Consider the following 17,924-nt stretch of genomic DNA (forward strand, 5'->3'; position numbering starts at 1 on the left):
CTATCATAGAAACCACCCACGCAACTGCAACTCCTTTGGCTCTAGATCTCTAAATATCTTAAAACCCGTTAAAAGACCCGGCGGCAGCTTCAGCTTGTGCTTGTGTCCTTCACTCACCAGGGGTGGAGTACCTCGTGGCGGGCCACTCAGACCGAAAGCAGGGCCGCCTCCTGGTCAACATGAAGAGCTTCGTCAAGCCTTGGAAAGCCAGCTTAGGGCGCAAAGTCCTGACGCTCCTCAAGAAGGACTGCAACTGGTAGGCGAGGAAGGCTGGAGGGCAGACGGACACGTGGACAGATGAGATTGTGTGAAAAACACTGGATTGTTCTTCCGCCGTGCTGTAGATGTATAATCGTGCTGGCCGAGGCAGGAGGCCGAAGCGACTATCTGCTGTTGTCCAATAAGAGCAACGAGTCCTGCCTTACCCAGAAGCACAGGGGGGCCCTCCTTCTTCAGCTATCCTGTAAAGGAATCTTTTTGGGGGACAGGAGATTGCGGAATGCTCAAAGAACGACGCTCGTGGACCCTTGACTGTCAATGAATCCCTTAAAAATTGATTTCTTCCTCTCTGCAGCACTTTAGCCCGAGATGGACTTAGGGAATACGGACAAATGGAGAGAGGAAAACTTAACACACGCTTAACCCCTCGCCATGGACCCAGGGAGGAGCACGTCTAGTGCTCATTGGCGGCGTGCACGCCGCGCGGAGCGCCCAGAATGACACAGATTAAGCCATACAAGCCACCACAGGTGGACAAACCTTAGCCGGTCCAGGTGCGCCTGTGTCGAAATCCGAGCGATGGGTTTTGCTACGAACGTGAATGTATTTTGCCTGTTCGGCAAACGCGTGCATGGGCATGTTTGAGCCAGAGAGGGAGCGCGTGCGAGGATGCACGTATTTGTGTGCAGGCGCAGAGGTGTGCAACGAGCACCGTCCACATTCAGTCCAGCTCATTCTGCAGGTTTGTGTTCTGCAGCCGTTCCATCTATTGATTCGCCGTTTCTCGCAGCGCTAAATTCTTTTGTACAGTATTATTTGTACATATCTCTTTAAATATTATTGTTTCAGCTTCCTCCTCGTGTTTAACTGTTTTGTATGTGGTAATATTAAAGGATGATTCCAATTTATTACACTACAGTCGTACATTTCTTTTTTTTTCTCCTGAATTCTGTAATTTGCTGGAGTTAAACAGATTTTTGGGTGCAGCTAGGTCACAAATCTGGAGCAAAAGCTGAGCCAGAATGTTTTAACTGTAAGGGAGATAAGCAGAACTTCAAATCCAAAAATCAGACATAAATGTGCAGAAATAAGGGCCTCGCTTTGCGATGATCATGGTTTTGAGTATCAGCATCAATTGACCTGTCAAAATTTCCATTGTCCTGCTGCAGCCTAAAGAAAACCTGAAGGGCTGCTAGCATCATTAGCATTTGTAAAATGGCACACAGCTGATGTTTGCAGCATTTGCTTCACACCGCAACTGTTCCCAGGAAAACTGCAACAGTTGATATAGCAGCCCCGGCCTTGAAATACTTCACGTAAATTGGACATAAATATCCTTATCGCCCTGCGGTCTTTCTCACACATCCACATCCACACCTCCTCTTCTGTCCTCTGTGTCCCCTCAGATTAGGTCATCCATCACTCTCGCTCCCAAAACACACTCCCCCTGCGTTCGCATCACACCACAGAATGTAGACCATAACAGAGAGGCCGGGGAGAGCACACACACTGTTTGGGTTGTGTACGCCGCCGCCTCCTCTCGCGCTCCCCGTGACGCCGTTGGCCGAGAGGTGCCGACACATTCCTGGCACGTCGGATTGCGCTCAGCAGCGGGCGGGGTCAGGGGGGGTCACTCACCTGCCTGCCGGCCTCACCCCCTTGGCGAGAGGTGAGCGGGAGAGGGGGTGTTTTCGGTACCGCGGCCCGGACAGCTTATTGTACCCGCATTTCCTCATTCGGGGCCCATTCACAGATTCGTGGCAGAGGGGTTACAGCTCCTCCAAGTTTCTGCCAAGCTGTTTTCAAACAGCAGGGAAGGAGGTGAATGAGTACACAGAGGAAGAGGAATGTGACTGGGGGAAGTGCCAGTAACAAAGCACTGAACTTATGGACATACAGTCCACTTTGTATAAAACATCCATTATTAAACAACATTGGAGGCATCGTTTTAAGTTTGCAGTGGTTAGCTATGTGAAGAATTTCTAATAAATAAGAGGTGGTCACATGGTGTTGCTCAGCATCCTCTGGAGCAACTGGGCAGAGCTGCATATCGCTAAATAGCTGGGCTGCAAACATGTGCGAGGATGTTTGGGCTACGCGGTGTCTGAAGTCAGATGGCTGCTATGCAAGCAACCGATTTTGTAAAAACATCAAACTGTCCGAAAGGCATGACGGCCAATGAGGGCTAATGGTGATTTAAGAGCCACGTGGAAGTGTGTTCTTGACAGGTGGATCACAGCACAACTGGCACTTCACAGTGAGACTCTTGTGGAGTGATGGGACCTTCTGCCTCTTTTACACCTGGATCTGTCATGTTGTTCGCTGCGATGCAAAGATAAGGGGGGTAGGATGGGAAGCGGTGCTATTCTGAAAGGTTATTAGTCACTTTATGACAGCAGGGGCACCCATAACTGCAGCTAATTCAGTAATAATCACTATTTATTCTTATAAGTCCATTTTATGGTGGCATTTTCACTGAACCTTCACTGACTGCTTTGTGTTACTGCTCAGGTTTGGTTTAGAAGGAGGTGTTCGTGCAGCGATGAGTGGCCTTGATGGAGGCCCAAACTCCGCGTCAGTCTGTATCCGTCTCTCTATCTCTCTTTTTGGGGTCCTTCTTTCTTGCTCGCGCAGTCATTGTCCTTTGATTGACGGGCTATTCTCAGGCTGTGATGGAGATGTCCTGTGGGGCGTGGGGTGGGGTCGCATGCTGTGGGAAACTTGTTGATGAATGAGGGTTTGGCATACTCACACACATGCATAATTTGACCTGGTATACTTTATGTGTGTGCATCATTGTAGTAATGTCAAACGTGTGTATGTATGCGTGTCTGTATGAGCACAATACCCCACTTGTGTTGCTATAGAATGGAGTTATGGTCTTTGTCCTGTCAGCATTCTTTTGTTGCTACTGGCCTCGGAGTGCTAGCCGTTCCCGCAGGCTCGGGGACAATAACCTCCCCACCTTCTCCTCCCCTCTCTTTGGGAGCCACAATGCACCTCTTCAGGAAGACACTCCCAAAAGTGGCCTGAAATGGGTGTCACATGGCTGTATCAGCCCCCAGCGAGCCCAAAGAGGGCTAGAGTGGACAGGATAAGGTGTGTCATGTGCTCAGCATTATCCCATCAGCTGTGATTCAATAACGGGGAAAATAGCATGTGATCGAATACCTGCACACATTTTCATCAGCTTGTATGTCCTAATTTTTCAACCCATCCTGATCCAGAATCCACATCCACAGTTGGATCACAACAACAAATTTGGGTAGGTCATGCTCAGGTCACGCAGGGGCCAAATTTGTATTCAGATCCATGCAAATATTTTGGAATTATACTAGAATCCAGAGTCTGGAAGGCTGATCCAGATAATATGTGGATCAGGATTCGCCCCAAAAGAATGCCAAGCATTCGGAGATATATGGGAGTTAAACCGGAACGAGCACACAAACTGACACAGATCCAGAACGTGATCCTAATCTAGGAACCCAAACATCTAGATCGCAAAGCAGATTCTATTTCATTCAAATCCACGCCGAGTTTCGGGAACTCCCTTAAAACCATCAGATGCTGATCGGGATCCAGACTCCGGACCATAACTAAAAGTCAGGGAACCTGTCAGATTTTTGTCATATTCAGGTGCAACTTCTGTGACCGACAACCCAATCAATTTCGCTTGGGCTCTGTTGCCGACGGAAACGCAAAGATTTAGAAGAAAAACGAAAATGTAAAGCTCCGTCCCGAACGCGTGCCCTCAGACATGGATCGGGAATGTTTCCGTTCCCGTCGAGCATCAGAACAAGCCAGAACAGGGCGGTGGATGTTGACACGGCGCAGCGATACAGACACCAGCGCTGATTATTATACAGCAGACAACCAGCTGATGTCATCGCGTCGTTATGAAGCAGCCCACATATCAACACGACAACAGACGCAAGCGGCTCGGAAGGAGGCACGCATGACATGTCAGGGCCGCCTGTACGAAGCAGATTAAACCGCAGAAGCCGTCTGGCCTGCAGAGGCGACACGCGGAGCAGACAGGCCGCGCGGCCCAGAAATTACAGGAGCCGCGTTTTTGTTTACAGGCTGTGAAGCATTTCCGCCACCCTCACCAGCACCTGTGTTTTCACCCTCCGCAAAACCAACAGCGTATCCAGCTGCGTTCACACCACCATGAAAGAAGTGGCTTCCTTTCACTCCGATTATCAAACAACCTTCAGGGAAAAACAGGTCGCAGGGATGTTTTCTCCGGCTCCGTGACTTTCCATTCTTACGAGGACTAAACTGGAGTCAATATTGCGTTTTAGATTCCCAATTTAAAGGAAAAATCGGATGTATGCTTTTTTCTTGTTCCGCCGTGCGATGTGTGTCAAGTTTCTATAATTGGCTGGGAGGAAATCTTTTAACTTTTTTTCAACACCAGCCAGATCAGGTCATCAACTCTCGTGATCCTGTACAGTGGATCTGAAGATATCGCCAGCAGCTACTTTAGCTAAGCATTAACACAACGTCAAAAAAGGAACCAAACACACCAAGCGGAGCGGCCAAAGTTCATATTTCACATTTTGTACAAGGCTGATACTCCATGACTCGCTCAGCGACTTGTTTTGTAAAATTTGAGGTAAAAGATGTATATATCAATTTTAGAGCCAAAACAGGGAGGTGTCTGCTATCGCTCTCATACATGTGCTGTATGGACAGGTACACCATGCTCCTCTGGGAATTCTGCCCTTCATCCATCCATCCATCCTTTCTATAACCTCCCTTCCCTTACAGGTTTCTGCTTTTCAGTAGTAATTTAATACAATGGTGTCATATGTATAACAAACCTAAACTAAAACCTGACCAAATACACAAACATCCCACTGTAACCAACCATTTAACTTACTGTTTTACTATCAGTTACTAACAGCCACATTTAGTGTGACACTCTAAATGAATAGAAAATTAAGTGATTGGGGGGCAAGTGACTAGTGTTCACTTACAATGTTAAAATATTTGATTAAATTAATGCAGGTATACTGTAACTTTGGGTTTAGTGTCAGATTTATTATTTTGCACATGCTAACTTCGTCCACTAGGTGGCGCGTTACCTCACAGAGGCCTTCTGCATGGTGTGTTTGCAGCATTCTCTGTTTAATTTCCACCAGCTCCCAGGAAACATAGTTGTCTCTTTAAGTTCTAACAACCTTTCTCTCTTTACTGTTGAATGCTGGGATGTATATTGGCTTGTTTAAATTCTACAACAGTTTGAGAGGGAAAAGCGACTGTAAATGGCAGCGAACGCCGTAAAAGCCTGAATGCACAAACTGTATGGAAATGAAACCCTCTGGAAAAAAAAGTTAAAAGAGCTTTAAATACAGAAGCTTTTGAGTCAACAAAGGGCTCTCTGAAGTACTGTATCATTAAAATGTGAGCGTTCATGGGAGAGAGTGCGGAGTGAAAAAAAAATAAAAAGACAGGGAGGGAGACTTAGCATGTGTGGACATGACGGCACCAAAGCCCAGGGACATGGAGGGAGAAAAACATTAGAGGTGATTCACAAGCATCGCATGGCACATCAACACATACCTCTTCCTTTAAGTCACTCACAACGCCCCTTAATCTCTCTCATACTCACACACACTCACACACAGAGTGCCGACACACACACCTACTGTATTAGCCCACTCTCTGTGTTCAAGGGGGGTTTAAACAGGCTTGTATGGATCACTTCCCCACTAATCAGAACATGAGAGGGATTCTTCACATGCAGTCAGGGTGCGTGTGTTAAGATTAAAAGCCCTCCTTCGGGCAATGAAAATCACCTCCCTTTATTCTCACAGAGATGCCAGCCTGAGGAAAAATAGTTTTAATTCTTTTACAAGGATTCACAAGTAATATAATAACACCAATACAGTAATTATATATCCAAGCCTGCCGTATTTAGTGTTGCTGAGGTATGGGAAATCGGCTTCACACACTGGGTTTTCCTCTGTTTCTCCCTTTTCTTCCCACACGGAGACTTTTGGCATCACTCGATCTTTTCAAACAGAGATGATCTTTAGGGGTGTCGGGAAGAAAACAATAGGATCTACGAGGTGAGTTCAATAGCCCCCTATTAACCAGCATGCAGTGTGGGGGCAAATGGGGGAGGCTTTTAAGACAATATTGCCAAAAAGTAAACAAAGCAGTTCCAGCATGTGGGGGGAAAAAGCTGATTACTGAATTATTCTGTTGCGCTCACATGTAATTGGATTCATGGCATCACTGCCAAGACAAATATATACGTTCAGATGTTAGCGTTGTATTTTTATTTGTTTTATTTTTATCACGAAAAGCGAAATTGAGAGAGCCGGCGGCGTAAATGGGGCGACACCGCCCTCTAGTGGTACAACATTGCATCGTTTCAATTAGTTTCCACGTCTGTGGTTTTGTTTTTACCTGTTTCAGGATCTTTTTGACAGTTTCTTTTTTTTTTAACACTTTGACAACGCTTTGATGACACGTACATAAAAACAAAGACCTCAGACTCGAACAGGAACCATCATTTTTACCAAATTACAATAAAATGTCCGACATTGTTTCATGAAATAAATGCCTATCTGAGCCTGAAACGTGGAAATAATAACGTCACGAAGATTTTGTGAGGGAAGAATTTACCTTCGCCTTGCTGCCGTCATCGTCATCGTCGCCGTCACCTTCATCATCATCAACAACAACAAACGTCACGGCTCGAGGAGGCGCTCGAGCCGACACCACGCGACGGCTGACAAGATGGCGAATGTTTCGCAAACAGAAGAGCTGCTGCCGTGAAGGAGACCCCGGTATGCTCTTTTTTCTTTCGCATTTGTCCACATTCTCAATAAACGCGCACCTGTCTGCGACACGAAGGTGCCCCTTTTCATTCAAGCCCAGCTGCGCGTCGGGTTGAATGCCGCGCCGGGTTCTGTGCGCTAACCCCGGCTCACGCGTGAATTTGTTGGGATTATTGGAGTTAGTCTGTCAGCCTAATGCTAACTAGCATGCTAGGCTAGTGTTAGCGGGGCACAGTGGATCACTAATCTCCTCAATAAATACATTAATTAAGACATACCCGCTACAAACTGTGTTTTGGTGGATCGACTGATGTGATGCTATGCTTGGCTATTTTGACACATATTTTATAAGGTTTGGTTATGGTTGAAAAGGCAATTGAGGATGATCAGTATTTCTAGTTAGCCGTATCAAGTGCTTGCTAACGGTGTCCTGGTAGCTAGCATTAGCAATAGTCTGTAGTCGTTAGTTTCTTTTGAGAATCTTTATTGTGGTTCTTGTTTCATATAGTTTGTTAAAAGATGAGGTGATTTCTGATTGTGTTGCCGCGTACGTACCTGGGGTTTAAGCATGGCGAACTTTTCTGGCGTCACAAGGACGAATTGGGCAAAGCGCGCTTAAGTATTGCAAAACTTTATAAAGCAAAATCGTGGCGTTCTTGTAGCTAAAAAGCCATAAAAATCTGCTGGACGTCCGGCTCTCAATATCTCAAATTACTGTTGAGATATTACAATTTTTATTGTCGTTAACTTGATTGATGAGTGACTGTATCGTGCCACGTTTTCCTCATTCTGTTTATTGCTTCTATTATATCGTTTTTTTTAAAAAACACGTCCATAAAGATAGATCTATACACGACACATTTGGTGCATATTCCTGTTTATCTCAGCCCTTATTGTGCTATGACCTAATGCCCACGACTATTGTGTTACTCATAAACAAACACCCCCACTACCACCAACACTGAGCTCGTTTAAATTAAAAAGGCTTCCTGCAAAGAGCCTTGAGATGTTCAGTGGGTTGAGACTCATTACTGGATCTCAGGTTTTAATCAAAGCATAAATCATTCAGCAACTCTCCCTTGTTTTATGCAGCTTTTGAAGCTGCACAACATTGCAAATGCTGTTGCTTGTCTACATCTTTCCGTGTGTGGTAGCATTTTAGAGAGAAGGTGTTTCATTCCTTTATTGTCACCCTGGTTTTTGTCTCACGGCCTCACATAATTTTCAAGTTGTGCTTGTTGTGCAAGTTTTTATTGGAAGTGTCTGCATCTCGGAATGCAGCAGCTGTATTTATCGGGCTGCCTGTTACTCGTGGCCTGTTATAGCACGCTTGCATTGCACATGCTTGTTTATCAAGGAAACGATCACGTCATTATGATACAAAGGTTAATCGTAAAGTTTGCCTACATAAAGAGATTGTCCTTTAAGGCGGTGCTTTTATAGATTTTCTTAATAATCCTGTTTGTTCTTCCCTCTCCAGAAACAGCCATGCCTTGGAAGGGTCCCGTTTGTCCACTCAGCATGGCCACCCTGGTGATATGAAGCAGTGTAGAGTGAACACCTGCGATCAGTTCTAGCCAGCTCGGCCGGCAGGCGTGTGGAATGGACAGGTGTAAGCATGTTGGGCGGCTGAGGCTGGCCTCAGACCACTCCATCCTCAACCCCCAAAAGTGGCACTGCGTGGACTGCAACACGTCCGAGTCTATCTGGGCCTGCTTGAGCTGCTCTCACGTGGCGTGTGGCCGCTACATTGAGGAGCACGCGCTGCAACATTTTCAACAGCAGCGCCACCCTTTGGCCATCGAGGTTAATGAATTGTACGTTTTTTGTTATTTGTGCGACGATTATGTCCTAAATGATAATGCCACTGGTGACTTGAAGCTCCTCCGTAGTACGCTTAGCGCCATCCAGAGCCAGAGATATGAGGTTACCACCCGCAGCGGGCGAACCCTTCGCTCTGCTAGCGCAGCGCCCGATGCTGTCATGCCATCCGGGGCCCGTGAGTCGCAGCTTAGAGACGAGGACAGGATGTTTACCGCACTTTGGCACCGGCGTAGGACGCTTATGGGACGGGTGTTTCGCTTCTGGTTTGGACTGACCGATTGTGGGAGAAGGAGGGAGGAGGAAGAGAGAAAGCGGGAGGAAGAGGAAGAATCGAAACGGGAGGCAAGGGAGAGGAGGAGGGCTCTGAAAAGGCAATTGCAGGAAGAGCTGGAAAACGCCCCTCTCAGGAAAAGTCGCCGGCTGCGTCGGAAAAACCAGAGAGGTGCAGATGCTGCAGTCGCCGCGCCACCTCAGAGGGTTCACAAACGGCCCAAAACTGTGAAGCCATCTGTCACTCGCACGCCTCGTATCACCCTAACACCCAAAACAGTTGGACGAACGAAAAAACAGCCCATTCTTAAGTCCCAGAAAAGTTCTACAGTCAAAGCTAAGCCCAAAACACCCTCAGCGACCCCTCAACGTGCCCAAACACCTGGCCGTCGCAAGCAGCGCACAGAACAGGGGGGCTCACCCTTTAAGCGGCGTCCCACGGTTACTCCAGGCGTGACCGGATTGAGAAATTTAGGCAACACCTGTTATATGAACTCCATTTTGCAAGTGTTGAGTCACCTGCACGTCTTCAGGGAGTGTTTCCTGCGCCTGGATCTCACCCAGGCGCTAGAGCTACTGGCATCCGCCGTCCAGGGACAACTGGTGGGGAAGATCTCCCATTTGTCCCTCACTCAGAGGAAGGGGTTCCAGAGCAGCTCGGGGTCTGGGTCAGGGCTGAGTGGTGGCGCGTCCCGGGGCCGCAGCATGGAGCTGATCCAACCCAAAGAGCCGAGCTCGGAGCACATCTCCCTCTGCCACGAGCTGCACACCTTGTTCCAGGTCATGTGGTCCGGCAAGTGGGCGCTGGTTTCGCCTTTCGCCATGCTGCACTCGGTGTGGCAGTTGATCCCAGCCTTTAGGGGCTACGCTCAGCAGGACGCGCAGGAGTTCCTGTGCGAGCTGCTGGATAAGGTGCAGCACGAACTGGAGAGCGCTGGCAAGCACACCACCACCACCGGAGTCCCCCAGACCCAGAAACGTCTCATCAAGCAGGTGCTCAGCGTGGTCAACACCATCTTCCACGGTCAGCTTCTCAGCCAGGTAGGCCACGTGTGCACCAAGCACCTGTTTTTAGAGGTTAATTACAGCGTATGAGGAAAGGGATTTCTGGATTTGTGTGGGCAGGTGACGTGTCTGGCCTGCGGCCATCGCTCCAACACCGTGGAGCCCTTCTGGGATCTGTCCCTGGAATTCCCAGAGCGTTACCACAGCAACAGCAGGGAGTCGGCCGCTCAGACTTCGTGCCATTTAACAGAAATGCTGGCCAAGTTCACAGAGACTGAAGCACTGGAGGGGAACATCTACGCATGTGACCACTGCAACTGTGAGTTAAACGCCCCGCACGTGTATCCGACAGTGAGCACGGTTGCTATCTGAGGTTTGCAGCGTCAACAAAGAGCGTGGAAAGATTGTGCAATCCTTCTGCGATAATTGTGGCGAGCTGCGTAAGAGGTTCCTGGTAAGGAACATCTGTGGTCATGAAGTGGTCGCTTTAAAAGGAAGCCATTTAGATTTTAATCAGGACCGGTGGAAATTAACTCGGTGCAGATGCTTTGTCGAGTCGCCCTCACTTCTTGGTAACTGCAGAGTTGAAGCAGGAAACAAACATTCCTCAGAACTTAAAACGCACAGTAACTCCTCCCTGTTGTCCACAGCTGCACGACGCCGGACCACCTCAAAATCGGTCCTCCTGACAGAAGCACAAAAACGGCTCATGGTTCACAAACTTCCTCAGGTGCTGCGGCTCCACCTCAAACGCTTCAGGTAGGACTTTACACAGCAGGTTTTAAGAACACTGAGGTCAATTCCGACAGCAAAGCTTACCAGCCGCCTCCCTCTGGTGGTCATTGCTCAGGTGGTCGGGGCGGAACCATCGGGAGAAGATCGGAGTTCACGTCAGCTTCGACCAGCTCCTCGACGTGGAGCCCTACTGCTACCAGGAGCCCTCACCCAAAGATCTGTCCTGCTCCAGTCCCAGCAGCCCCGTCTCGGCAGGCTCGCCGCACCACAAACACTTCCTCTACGACCTTTCCGCTGTGGTGATGCACCACGGGAAAGGCTTCGGTTCGGGCCACTACACCTCGTACTGCTACAACACAGAGGGCGGTGAGTAAAGAGGCCGTTGGCGTACTTTGAAGAACCGTATCGGGTCTTTTTGTTGTTGTTTGTGGATGCTTTGGGCCATTTTGACTGGCATCGCCGCGCTCTCCCTCAGGTTTCTGGGTTCACTGTAACGACTCCAAGCTGAACGTGTGCTCAGTGGAGGAGGTGTGTCGCGCCCAGGCCTACATCCTCTTCTACACCCAGCGAGTACCTCAGGATAAAGACCGGCCACTATAGGACCACCTCGAAGCCCCTGCTCCGAGATATCTGCACATCCCGCCTGTCACTCCCCTCTCTTTCAGTGGGCATTATATATCCTGGGAGGATGGCTCGCTTCCTCCTCCCTTGTCTATTTTTGTAAAAAAAAAAGAAAAGTACGGACTCCTAACACTCGGTTCTGCTTTGAAAACTTTAATCTTGTACATGGTGTTTATATGTAGGTAGTTTTTAAGAAGAGACTAATGGTGATTGATCTGTGTATAGTTGTTTTATAAAGAGTATCTGATCTGACAGGACGCTCAGGCAGGGGTAATCTGTCATCTGCCAGCCCGAGGGCGGAGGCTTCTGGTCGATTGTAAATGCTGTTTTAAGATAAGTCACTTTAGATAGTTGTCACGGAAACTGGATGTAGGTGTGTCATTCACTCACGAACGCCCTCCCCGTGTTCGACAGGTTATTGTCTAGACACTTTCCTGCTGCATTCGCTGGTTCATCTTGATTTTTCCTTCCACCGTGAACTCATTCTGCGTCTGCCCGGAATCATCAAGCCAAAGCATCTGAAGTGTTTCAACATACGAGGGACAGTTTTTTCTAATTCTCCTCCCTTTACCACAAAGAAGGGGACCAAACTTCCTTTTTGTATTTTTTATCGACTGCCCTCTGTGCTTAGGAATGTAATCCTCTCCACACACGGAACCATACTTTTGTACTAGAGAAGTGCCCTTTTGTTCAAAAATCATATTTTTATACAGCGTTGGCAAATGCAAAACCAGCATTTGTTCTGAATGTATTTTTTTTTATACGATCCTATTCAGAGGTTTTAAAGGTGCCATTTTCATTTTTATACGACCCCTGACTGTTCAAACACCAGCAGCAGATCCAAAAGGAATCTCTGTCCTCCCACAGTATGTAAAGTATGTACTTTACTGGTACATACCATCATTATCTGCTGTGGATACAGAAGGTTGTATTTATCAGTTGATTGTTTAAAGTATTGTTCACCTCAACCATGTTTCCTGTATTTTTCAGACTTTATTGTTGGCATTTTGGTTACTTTTCCAGATGAGTGTGTGTGTGTGTGTGTATGCGCGCATGTGTAAAATTATGGACGTTATACTATGCAAATTTTTACCTCATTTTTTTTAGAGAATTACCTCAATAAATGAGATTATTTTTTCATTTTTCTACAAAACCTTGTCTTATTTTGTGCAGCCAATCACAGGAGAGCATGAACGAAGCTCCACCCACACGCTTGTGTTGAGTCGATCCCCCTGATTCACAGGGGTTCAAATCCTTTTGCTCTACAGTGAACAGTCGACCCACAAAGAGCAAAATCCTTTTAATTTCTCTTTCCTTACAAAAAAAATCGGGGAAGTTCAAAACAAAGCATTGTACAGTGGCGGCGACCATTCTAAAGATATCTGACCAATATCGAAGAAATGATGAGCGCCAGAGTGCAAAGTTCCCTCCCGTGGGAACAAGCCAAACATACAGCTGCAGATGCATACGAGGATACCACCCCCCAAAAGCTCTACGTTAGGAACCGTGCACGTATGCACTATCTGCACACGTCTTTAAGCTACTCGTAGCAGTTGTGCTTAAATTAAAGCGCTCGATTACTCAAAGGGACCAAAGAGTCTTTTAAATGTAATGAAGGTGAAAAGGCTTTTCCCACATTCACCATCTCTTTAAAAATGGATCCAGCAGAAGTTAAACCATTTTTTATGTGTAAAAGGAAGTCCGTGTGACACTCCCCACTTCTTTAGCTGAATGATGGTCGCAAACAAGCCGGTCCTCGTTCCTGAAAAGCTGCAAGTGTTGCATTGTGGGTAGAGGAGCATCCCCCCCATTGCCGCCCCTCTGGAGGAAGTGCTGCCAACAGGGTCTGCAGTTGTATGTTGTTACAGGGTGGGGTGTCAGTAGTCGTCTCCGCGGCTCACCACCTCCTTGCAGGTGGGCCTGAGCAGGATGGTGTGTTCGAACTGAGCCGTGTAGCAGCCCTTGCTGTCGCAAAGTGGGGGGTAGGGGTCCACGATGCCCAGGTCGCACAGGTTCTTCAAAGCCATCAGGTACTTGCTCTCACCCAGGCGGTCCAGCCAGCGTCGGCAGAACGCCAACGTGCCGAAATTCTCATTGATGACGTTCAGCAGGTGCTTAGCTCTGGGCAGCCTGGAAGAGAGATTTAAAAAATAAAAATAAAAATGGAATAAACCCCAATGCAGGGAATGCAAATCTAACTGTACCATGCAACGCCGACTCACCTGATGGGGACGTGACCCACGTCAAAGTTCTTCATATAGTGGGAACATTCCATGTCGTCGTGGACCACACCTTTACCTGTGCTGCCAAAAGTCTCAATGGCGTAAACTTCTCCCTCCTGTAACGAGGAAACATACGTTGTAATAACAAAAACACGAGAGTTTAATTAAACGACTTGGGGAGGTGAGAAAAACTCGCCTCCATTCTCGTAGCTTCTCCTCCTTTAACGATAGGCACGGTCTTGCCTGCGTGTATTCTGTACTGGCCGATTGAGTGACCGTTCAGGTTTCTGATCGGCTTCACTGCAGAGAAACGACAGATGCAGAAATATTTTGGGAAACTATAAATCTTTCAGCTTCCCCAAAAACCTCAAGTGAACACCTTCAGTGCTAACCTGCTTCCTGTGTGTCAGACAACTCTTTTAGCTTATTAGCGCGAGCGATCTGACTGATACTAATGCTAGAATAAATAATCAGATGAGCTCACCTTGGTAGGTTTTGCCATCAAGCTCAACCTCATAGGACTCCATCACCTCCTGAATTGCCTCTCCAATGTCACACAGACGCACATCAATGCCAGCGTTCTGCAGGACAAATGGGAAATCAAACCCTTCAGCCACAACAGGACATCAGAGGGATGTGGTAGGGTGTTACGACCATACCCTGATTCCAGTGTTGGTGGCTTCTCTCACAGCCTCCAGCAGCTTGTCGTACTTTGGGTTAAATGTGACGGTGAAGGCACAGTCGATGATTCGTCCTGCAAACACACCCAGAAAGACACATTCCCACCTGTCCAGAGCCAAGCCCCATCTAATTTGACGTTCTTTCGCAACATACCGTTGATGTGTGTTCCAAAGTCGATCTTGCAGACATCATCGTACTGTAGGACCGTGGTGTCCCCAGCATTAGGAGTGTAGTGGGCAGCACAGTGGTTGAGGGAGCAGCCAGTAGGGAAGGCCAGGCCGGCGTTCAGCCCATTCTCCTTTATCAGCTTACGAGAACAGTTTTCCAATCGCTCACTTGAAAGACGAATGACATTAACTACATTAATCAGAGAACGTTTGCTGAGCCTAATCAAACAATAACATCAAATATGCAGGATTATTAATGTTGTCAAGCCCCACCAGATGTCAATCATGGTCAGACCAGGTTTGATGAAGCTGCGGACGTGCTGCCGGACCTGTCTGTGGGCCTCAGCCGCCTGTCTGAAATCATTCCACATCTCCTCGTTGGCTCTGTCCAGCGCCCGTCTCTCCTCATTGGTCATTCGCCACACTGCACTGCGGCTTGAAGGACATTATTCTTATTAATATCAGAGTTTTTTTAATAGCGTGGACAGTTTAAGATTAAAAAAAAAACAGTTCTCGTGTATCAAAAGGGAATGTAAACATACGACAGCAGGAACTGAGTTTACATCTCATCTGGTCAGGGTTATCAAGATAATCTACATGCAGCTACTTTTAGAGTTTGAACAGTAAAAGCAGTAAGAACAAAAAACACCTAGCGTGTGTACAGCAACAGAATAATTTGTTATTTCAACAGACTTAAGGAAGAGTACAGATGTGTTTTCCATCTTACCCGTCCTGTAAAACGGGGTATTCACACTCCTGTCCGATGGGGAAGGTTCCACTTGAGTAGAGCTCACAGATTGGCACAGATGGTGGATCAGTCTGAGATTTGGCTAAAAGCATGAAAAAAATCATAAATTGCCAACAACAATTATGCAAAAACAACCATTTCACTCCAGCTGAGCGTGGATTTATGACTGTATGAGTCTTAACATCTTTTAACCTCCCAAAGTAATACAAGCCATTGGGTTTGTATGCACGATAAGTGGTGTAAATGTTTCTAAGATCTTTACCAATTCGTAACCACCGAGCATCCTCTCTGAAGAGGTGGTGTATAATTAAATACAGGCCAAACAGTGACAGTCATACTTTACCGGTAAACTGTAGTCTGCATATAGTACATGCTAAAAAGACCTTTAAACTGCTTTTTAAACAGTATTTTAATTCAAATTTACCTCCACAATCCATCTCATTGTTAAAACAAATTGATAGCATTAGTGACTTCATAAAGGCATGCTGACAGAAATGTGGTGATTGGAGACAATATAATGACGCTTCATTATCAACTTACGTCCTTTCTTCTTTTTCTTCTTCTTCTTCTTTTTCCCTGATGCATTTTCCCCGTCATCACCATCTGTACCCATGAAAATGCAGCCCTTAAAATATTGACTTTCACTTCAACCTTATTTCAGTGGTGGTGCCAGTCTCTAACCTTCCTCGCCATCCTCCTCTTTATCTTCTATCACCTGCTTCTCAAGCTGTTTAGACACTTTGGGAACTTCATCAGCCTCTCCTTCGTTGCCGGCAACATCTAGATTAACAGTAACAGAAGAAGATTAAATTATGACCATGTACTCCAATGTAGCGATAGGGACTTTACCCCAACACGTGCAAAGAGAATTTAGGATTTGGAGTTTACATAACTGACACATTTTTGTGTTGTTATGCATCATCAACATAAGGAAAAGGCTTGTTACATTTATCTCCACCTTCATAAATCATGAAAAATAACACATGATAATTAATTGTGAAGTAGACTATGTTTACACATTGTGTTGTAAAAAAATAAAAATAAAAAAAAATAAAAAAATATATATCCATTTTCCATGCAATCGAATTTAAATTCTTATTTGAAGCATTGTTTCTTACATAATGGCAAAGAGGTAATTACGAAACAGGAAAACTTGGTTCGGGCTCAACAATTAATACAGCAGGAGCAATTATTGAGTTTTTTCCTTTCAAAAGACACATTAAACTACTTTGAGTGTGCAATGTCTTGAACGTCACCGTCCTGGAACTGGATCAAGCCAAACCCCGGCGTTTTCCCCGAGGCCTGACACACGCAACAGCAACACAACTGTCCCCAACCCGCATGGCTACAGACCTGCATCAAGTCCGACATGCTCCCACAACCAACTTCCGCCATGACTTTCACAATTAAAGTCCGCTATTATGGGCTGACATACAGTAAGTTAAAGATCATCAGCTCAATAAAGGTGATGTGTTGGAACACATATGTCTATGGGTTCTACGTCTGTGTTACCCAGATTATCATGTTTCTTTAGGGTAATTATGTGGTTTCTATCGCGATCAGTATTAGGGAAATATTCACACTACTGAAGCTTTTGAAAATGTTATAAAACCGATTCAAGGTTGCATATTAGAATATGGTATTGCATTGAGCTAAAAATTCACATCTATATTATCACCTATGCAGATATACGAGAATATTTTCCACAGGCATCCGATTTTAACGTTTATTTATCGTTTATTTTGAAGGTAATTCCTCTCTTCGCCCAAGGAGCGTGTGCTAACTAGACACTGTTCTAACAAGTTAACATTAGCTCTACTAGCCTATTAGCACGGAACTGGCCGAGACAACTTCACCTGCCGTCGCAGTCTTGCTCTTCTTCTTCTTTTTCTTCTTCTTCTTCCCAGTCTCCTCAACGGGGTCAGTCTCTTCTCTGTCCTCAGCCTCCCCGTTCAGGACTGCTTTCTGCTCCGCTACTCGCTCAGCAACCACGTCCGCCATGATCGCAGCGCTGCTGGAAAAGGAAGCGCAAAGGATCTTGGGAGTGTTCCGTACGGTTGTGCTTTCACGGACCATCGTTATTTTGAATTTCTTGTCATCATAATGTTGATTATCGTGTTATTTTACTTGATTACATAGTGGATGTATTATCTTTAACACATAACTTAATAGCGGTGTTACGATGATGCAGTTTTCACCACATATTTAACAGATATAACTTGAATTTTTTTTTACGCAGAATTGAATTATTATTTGTCTGTGAAACAACAATACATCTTGAATATGCATTTATTTTCTATATGGTACTAAATCAATTTTATTTAGATTTTTCTTTTACATGCTTTAAAAATTTGAACTATACTAAACTATTGCCCGCAAATGCACCAAAACCTTAAACGTGCCGAATCAGCGGAATCATAGGGGTTAAGCTTGAAAATACCATTGCACATGCTTAGTTGACAAAAGCATTGACGATACGCGTAGCACAGAATCAACACATGTAATTATACCATACGCTCTGCAAAATTATACCAAGAAATAAATAATAACGTAGAATCCTAGGAATTCGTATTGTCAAAACAACCTGGGCCGTAACATTATTGACCACTAGATGGCAGCGCTATAATAATGAACGTAA

At 46.0% G+C, this 17,924-nt stretch overlaps 3 protein-coding genes and 1 long non-coding RNA gene across 4 annotated transcripts in view; 2 read left to right on the forward strand and 2 right to left on the reverse strand.

Moving 5' to 3' along the window:
* The window catches only part of ntn4 (netrin 4), a 16,761-nt gene extending 15,629 nt beyond the window's left edge, over positions 1 to 1,132 (forward strand). The window contains exon 10 of the mRNA XM_011613257.2: positions 121 to 1,132. Coding sequence (XP_011611559.2) covers positions 121 to 260 — 140 coding nt within the window. The 3' untranslated portion in view covers positions 261 to 1,132. The remainder of the gene's footprint in view (positions 1 to 120) is intronic.
* LOC115246625 (uncharacterized) lies at positions 140 to 6,986 on the reverse strand. The gene is made up of 3 exons (XR_003885736.1): positions 6,859 to 6,986; positions 1,858 to 2,015; positions 140 to 270 (listed from the first exon to the last, which is right to left on the reverse strand). It is a non-coding gene; the product is annotated as an uncharacterized lncRNA (long non-coding RNA).
* usp44 (ubiquitin specific peptidase 44) lies at positions 6,923 to 12,480 on the forward strand. Its single transcript, XM_011613259.2, has 6 exons — positions 6,923 to 7,022; positions 8,494 to 10,148; positions 10,233 to 10,431; positions 10,763 to 10,871; positions 10,963 to 11,213; positions 11,323 to 12,480. The coding sequence occupies exons 2-6, from the start codon at positions 8,616 to 8,618 to the stop codon at positions 11,445 to 11,447; spliced, it is 2,217 nt and encodes a 738-aa protein (XP_011611561.1). The 5' UTR covers positions 6,923 to 7,022; positions 8,494 to 8,615; the 3' UTR covers positions 11,448 to 12,480.
* Positions 12,481 to 12,751: 271 nt separating this feature from the next.
* Positions 12,752 to 17,329, reverse strand: LOC101061890 (methionine aminopeptidase 2). The gene is made up of 11 exons (XM_003972702.3): positions 17,143 to 17,329; positions 15,968 to 16,066; positions 15,827 to 15,889; positions 15,266 to 15,368; positions 14,812 to 14,973; positions 14,525 to 14,706; positions 14,350 to 14,444; positions 14,175 to 14,271; positions 13,887 to 13,990; positions 13,691 to 13,806; positions 12,752 to 13,598 (listed from the first exon to the last, which is right to left on the reverse strand). Exons 1-11 carry the CDS (start codon positions 17,285 to 17,287, stop codon positions 13,346 to 13,348), a joined length of 1,419 nt encoding a protein of 472 aa, XP_003972751.2. The 5' UTR covers positions 17,288 to 17,329; the 3' UTR covers positions 12,752 to 13,345.
* Positions 17,330 to 17,924: the final 595 nt, after the last annotated feature.

Source organism: Takifugu rubripes, chromosome 18 (genome assembly GCF_901000725.2).
Source record: "Takifugu rubripes chromosome 18, fTakRub1.2, whole genome shotgun sequence".
NCBI classification, from domain to species: Eukaryota; Metazoa; Chordata; class Actinopteri; order Tetraodontiformes; family Tetraodontidae; genus Takifugu; species Takifugu rubripes.